The sequence below is a fragment of the Lethenteron reissneri genome, unplaced genomic scaffold (assembly GCF_015708825.2).
Source record: "Lethenteron reissneri isolate LAM-NWPU_2019-01 unplaced genomic scaffold, ASM1570882v1 scaffold_1458, whole genome shotgun sequence".
Lineage (NCBI taxonomy): Eukaryota > Metazoa > Chordata > Hyperoartia > Petromyzontiformes > Petromyzontidae > Lethenteron > Lethenteron reissneri.
The window spans coordinates 2,079-8,723 of record NW_026891177.1 but is presented as its reverse complement, the minus strand read 5'-3'; the positions used below and the strand labels follow the sequence as shown (position 1 = coordinate 8,723).

The following is a 6,645-nucleotide window of genomic DNA, read 5'->3' as shown; positions in this document are numbered from 1 at the left end:
CGCTGCCACCCGATCACTCCCTCTCAGCACGTCACCGGCCCACAGCCAATCAGTACCCCGTAACCCACGACCCCGCGCTGACCCCTGATCCTCCACCGTCAGCGCGCGTCACCACCTACACAACCAATCATCACGCGCTGGCATACGATCTCTAATCCCAGCGCGTATCACCTCTACACATACGTACTCATCGTCAAGAAGCAGCCCGTAAAGAGCCGCATGCGGCTCCGGAGCCGTAGGTTGCCGACCCCTGGTCTAGTGTATAGTGTAGTGTATAGTGTAGTGTATAGTGTAGTGTATAGTGTAGTGTATAGTGTAGTGTATAGTGTAGTGTATAGTTTAGTGTATAGTGTAGTGTATAGTGCAATGTATAGTGCAGTGTATAGTAGTGTAGTGTATAGTGTAGTGTATAGTGTAGTGTATAGTGTAGTGTATAGTTTAGTGTATAGTGTAGTGTATAGTGTAGTGTATAGTGCAGTGTATAGTAGTGTAGTGTATAGTTTAGTGTATTGTGTAGTGTATAGTGTAGTGTATAGTTTAGTGTATAGTGTAGTGTATAGTGCAGTGTATAGTAGTGTAGTGTATAGTTTAGTGTAGTGTATAGTGTAGTGTATAGTTTAGTGTATAGTGTATAGTGTAGTGTATAGTGCAGTGTATAGTAGTGTAGTGTATAGTGTAGTGTATTGTGTAGTGTATAGTGTAGTGTATAGTTTAGTGTATAGTGTAGTGTATAGTGTAGTGTATAGTGCAGTGTATAGTAGTGTAGTGTATAGTTTAGTGTATTGTGTAGTGTATAGTGTAGTGTATAGTGTATAGTGTAGTGTATATTAGTGTATAGTGTAGTGTAGTGCGTAGTGTAGTGTATAGTGTAGTGTATAGTAGTGTAGTGTAGTTCGTAGTGTAGTGTATAGTGGTATAGTGTATAGTGTAGTGTATAGTGTAGTGTATAGTGTAGTGTATAGTGTAGTTTATAGTGTAGTGTATAGTGTAGTGTATAGTGTAGTGTATAGTGTAGTGTAGTGTATACTGTAGTGTATAGTAGTGTAGTGTAGTTCGTAGTGTAGTGTATAGTAGTATAGTGTAGTGTATAGTGTAGTGTATAGTGTAGTGTATAGTGTAGTGTAGTTCGTAGTGTAGTGTATAGTGTAGTGTAAACTGCTACGTGGTGCAGGGAGTAAACATCGCCACTGCGGAGACAAAGCCGGCAGGGCGTGGTGCTGGCCACCCACCCCCTCGTGTGACACTCGCTAACAGCACTTGTCCCAACAGTCTGTTAAGGCCACACGGGGGACCTTTGTCTCTGTGTACGTGCGTGTGCGTGGCCAGATGTGAAAGTGACGAGGAAGGTAGTGACGGAGGCCGACGGCACCTTCGCCGTGACGTCCGTCCTGCGCTACAAACTGCGGTGGTGGGATGCGAGAGCCGGCTACCGCTGCGTGGTGAACTACGCCATGCCAGGCGGCAGGAGCGAGGCCGTTGCCTCGGAGACGATCCACGTGAAGGTGCATTGTGAGTACGGGGGGGGGGGGCACCAGACGGAGCGAAGTACAACAGACGGATGTGTATGATGGGTACCACAACAAGACATGCCTGACGGACCATCTTATTGGGTTAAGGCCAAATGAAACACAGAGACTACCGCTACTCGTGAAGATTTGACTCTTGAACGTTCAGAGAGACGCTCAAACCTTTTAGAAAGTCCAGTTGCTTGTTTGGACCGCAATAGATGGCGGAGGTGGCGTCTGCATCTGCAGAACACGAACAACGAGTGGCATCTACATCTGCAGAACAGTGGCAATTGACGATGATTATGACGGTAAGTGGCATAGTTATCAATGACGACGACGTAACTGACGATGATTTGCGATGGTGAGTGGCACCGCGAGTCTATGCCGGCGGTGGTGGGATGCGTAGATACACCCCGCGGGAGGGTGGCCCTCATCCTGGAGTCTCACCGCGAGGCGGCCGTGAAGGAGGGCGACACGGTCGTGTTGAGGTGCCGTGCTGATGGATTCCCCCCTCCCGAGATCGACTTCTACCGGGTGAGAAGGCGGCGATGATGACGATGATGATGATGATTATGATGATGATGACGGTGATGATGATGATGACGATGATGACGATGATGATGACGACGATGACGATGATGACGATGATGATGACGACGATGATGACGACGATGATGACGACGATGATGATGATGATGACGATGATGATGATGACGACGATGATGATGATGACGATGATGATGACGACGATGATGACGACGATGATGATGACGACGATGATGACGATGATGACGATGATGATGATGACGACGATGATGACGACGACGCAGATGACGCAGACGACGCAGACGACGACTGCTGAGCGTGTTGCCGCTGTGGGCCGCTGCTGCAGCTCATGGCAGCGTGAGATGGAGTGTGAGGTGGAGTGTGAGGTGGAGTGTGAGGTGGAGTGTGAGGTGGAGTGTGAGGTGGAGTGTGAGGTGGAGTGTGGGGGCAGTCACAGGGCAGCCTCCCGCTCTCGGTTGGGGGCAGTGGAACGAGGCTCACAACGGCGACGCCGCGGGAGACATTTTTTTCGTCCCCCCCCCAAAGAGGCCGTTGAAGTTTGTTTTGCCGCCTCCTCTGCCGTCCCCGCCATCCCCGCCGTCCCCCGGCCCGTCAGAGCTCCCCGACGCGGGTGGACTACGGCCACGCGGCCGCCGGGAATGCGCTCACCCTGCCCGCCGTCAGCCGCGACCACAGCGGCACCTACGGCTGTCGCGTCCGCGGCGGCCGCGACCCGCCCGACAGCAGCGTGGATCTCCTGGTGCATTGTGAGCGGCGGGGGGGGACGCGGGAGGGAGAGACTTTGCGTGAGGCCGCGTTTCTGCGAGCGAGGAGGAGGAGGAGGCGACGTTACGAAAGAAATCGACGGTCTCGGGAGTTTTTCGAGCGGATTTTTAAGACGTCCTGGGCCCGGGCGTCGAACCCACGTCGTCGGGAGACGACTCGCTCGCAAGCGAACCGTGCCTCTCCAGCGTCGCGCGTCGGGGAATCCCGGGGGGCGCGTCGGACGTCGTCTTGTTATCGTCGTCGTCGTCACGTTACGGAGACGCGACTCCGACTCGGACGTCCGCGACGCGCAAAGAGCTCTGCGGCTCGTCGGATTCCTCCGCACGGACGTTGCGACTGCGAGCGAACGGCGCCGCTTGGCCCGGAGTAAAAGTCGATCGTCTGTCCTCCTCGGCAGACGCGGACGACGTGAAGCCGCTGGGCCCCACCGAGGCGACCCGGCTCACGGCCGGGGACGTCGTGCAGGTGGCCAGCGCCGCCGCCTCGTCCTCCTCGTCGCCCGCCGGGATACCCACCCTCACGTGGACACAGGTGCCCCGTCCGTGTCACCATCACCCTCCCACCGTCACCCCCCCACCGTGACCCCAACACCGCCCCCCCCACCACCCCCACCACCGCCGACCCCACCGTGCCAACACCCGAGTTTGATTCCCGCTCACAGCCAGCAGCAGCGATTATCTGAACCGGTCCTGGGCCTCCCCTAGGTCTACTCAACCTCTAATTAGTACTTGTAGTAAAGATCGCTAGCACGCGGGAGACAAAGGCGGCGGAGGCGGTGGTGGAGGTGGTGGTGACGGTGGTGACGGTGGTCGAGGTGGTGGAGGTGGTGGTGACGGTGGTGACGGTGGTGACGGTGGTGGAGGTGGTGGTGGTGGTGGTGGTGGTGGTGGTGACGGTGGTGATGGTGGTGGAGGTGGTGGTGGTGGAGGTGGTGGTGGTGGTGGTGGAGGTGGTGGTGGTGGAGGTGGTGGTGGAGGTGGTGGTGACGGTGGTGGAGGTGGTGACGGTGGTGGAGGTTGTGGTGGTGACGGTGGCGACGGTGGTGGAGGTGGTGGAGGTGGTGGTGGAGGTGGTGGTGGCGGTGGGTGGCATTTACAAAGATGGGAATGAGATGAGTGGATGTTGTGTGTTTATATTGGAGTGCGCATGGCACCTGCTGGGTCTGCCTCGTGACCTCCTCCTCCCTGTGGGCGTTCGACACTTGGCCCGGCCTCAACGTGCACGTGGCCTGGTACAAGCGCCGTAGTGACGTCACCGCCACTTAGTGGTGTGTGTGTTGTTGTGTGTGGGTGAGTGTACGCGCGTGTGTGTGTGGGTGAGTGTACGCATGTGTACAACGAGGTGGTGACAGTCGGTGGCGTTAACGAGACAATCGGATTGATGGGGGGGTGGCGCGTAGGGGGAGAGAGCGATCGCCTTCGATGTCAGCCGTGAGCCCCGAGTGGACGTTCTACCTCGTCACGGCAGGGCCTGCTCACTTGAGGGCAGGACCACCGCTGATGTCCCACAGCACGAGACGGATGTCATTGACCCCTCGAGCCACTGGCTGAGTCATGCCCCCAACCAGGATGTCAATATGCAACCTTCTTGATTGCAAGTCAGGTGCTTTAGCCACTGACCCAACGAGAGACAAGCCGTTACAATCACAAAGGGCGATCGGAAACGCAGTGACGGATTTGCAAAACGTTGAGTTTCAGTCGCCCGTCGTCTCCCTGGCGGCGCTCCGCGTCCCCCAGGCGGGGACGGCGCTGTCCGGCGGGGCCACGTTGACCCTCAGGAGCGCCACGCCGTCCAAGATGGGCGCCACCTCGCCGCCCTCCGTGCCGGGCCTGGGGAGGTCGCGACCCGTCAAGGTCGCTGTGGGAGGTCACCGGGGCGGTGAGAGGCTGACGACGATGACGCTGAGTCTCTCTCTCTCTCTCATAGCACCAGCAGAGACTCCACTCTCTCTTTTTTTTACGATCAGTGGAAACAATAAGATGCTCGGTGTATTCGGCACTTTGCTCCGTTCATCATTTCGTAAAGTTTTTTTTTAACTGGGCTTTATGTAACCCCCCCCCCTCTAGCTCACTCTCTCGCTCTCTCTCGCTCGCTCACTCACTCTCCGCTCTCTCCGCTCTCCACGTTGTCTCCTCTCTCTCTCCGTGCTCTCCGTCCACACTGTCTCTCTCTCATTTTTGTTCCCACTCGCAGGAGGAGCGGAGGAAGCAGAAGCGTCGGGACGTGGGCTGCCGTGGCTCATCATCATCCTCAACATCCTCCTCGTTGTCGTCCCCCCCCTCTTCCTCGTCTTCTGCGTTTGGGCGCTTCGTCACGTTTGCTCGAGAGAGCCGCGAGAGGTCGCGGTCGTGGCCAGCGAGCGAAGACGCTGACCGCACGGCAGCGGTGCGGCAGCAGCAGCAGCAGCACAGATCCCAGTGAGCGCCCACCGGCCGCTGGGCGCGTTGTGCGATCACTGACGAGGTGGCGGCGGCGGTGGTGGTGGTAGTGGGGTGATGGTGGTGGTGGTAGTGGGGTGATGGTGGTGGTGGTGGTGATGGTGGTGGTGGTGATGGTGGTGGTGGTGATGGTGGTGGTGGTGGTGATGGTGGCAGTGGTTGTGGTGGTAGCGGCGGCGGCGGTTGTGGTGGTTGTGGTGGTTGTGGTGGTTGTGGTGGTGGTTATGATGTGCGTTGCATTAGCACTGCACTGAGATTGACGTCCCACAGTGGTTTATAATAAAGGCTGTCACGAGTTCAATCTGCCTCGTGATTTACAATGCCATTTACGCATGCACTTTTAAAACATTAGATTGACAACTCATTTGTTTAGAAGTGAGTTTTGTGTTTAGTTTGGTGTCGTTCCCTCTCACCGCCGATGAGTGCGGTTGGCTACGTACGCTGCGAAACAAGTTCAACACGCTGCACACGATGTACACATCTTAGCAGGCCACTGGAACCGGCTTGTCTCTCATTATCTCTCGCTGTGCTGTATCCGTTCATGTCTGCATCTCTCTCTGTCAGCATGCTTGGCCATACATCTGCAGTGGGCAGAACGGAGAGCGAGACTTCTTTAGAGGCAACACGTTTATTATAACAACGTGACCCTAACACGAAGGGGTAACGGCCCCTTCCACTCGATACTCGACGTAGGTCACGGCTTTGGGTCTTCAAGTACTACACGACAACAGCCAGCCGGACACGCTCAGGGCTCCTCCGGCTTGTATAGTCAGTCCCGGCTCTGGAGCAGACCGGTGGACACGGCAGCCAAAGGAGAGAATTCCACCCCGCGAAGACGTCCAAGAGAGAGATGGAGCGATAGCTCGGCTCGTGTGCAGGCGATGGATTCTGACGAATCCTAGGATCTGAGAGTGGGGGTTGGGACTTCATACAGCAGTGTGTAGACAATTTGCTGGTCACGTGGCGAGTACTACATGAGCTTGCATTGTTTGCACAGGGAGGCATCTTCCAGACACGACCGAACAAAAACGATTGTTTAATTGTCAAGAGCTGGGAACACTCTTGCCAAGAGCTGGAACAAAATCTTGTCAAGAGCTGGAACATCTGTCAAGAGCTGGAACATCTTGCCAAGAGCTGGAACATCTTGCCAAGAGCTGGAACATCTTGCCAAGAGCTGGAAATCTTGCCAGAGCGGGAACATCTTTGTCAAGAGCTGGAACATCTTGCCAAGAGCTGGGAACTCTTGCCAAGAGCTGGAACCTCTTGCCAAGAGCTGGAACATCTTGCCAAGAGCTGGAAACATCTTGCCAAGAGCTGGGAACATCTTGTCAAGAGCTGGAACATCTTGTCAAGAGCTGGAACATCTT

General features: G+C 55.6%; 1 protein-coding gene across 1 annotated transcript; it reads left to right on the top strand.

The window, feature by feature from the left end:
* Nucleotides 1–1,809: 1,809 nt before the first annotated feature.
* On the top strand, nt 1,810–5,137 carry LOC133362373 (basal cell adhesion molecule-like; the record flags this gene model as incomplete). The annotated part of the gene is made up of 5 exons (XM_061581303.1): nt 1,810–2,042; nt 2,671–2,821; nt 3,238–3,371; nt 4,577–4,718; nt 5,034–5,137. Coding segments are annotated over exons 1-5 (717 nt in total), but the record flags the coding sequence as incomplete, so codon positions are not given.
* Between the last annotated feature and the right edge of the window lie 1,508 nt (nt 5,138–6,645).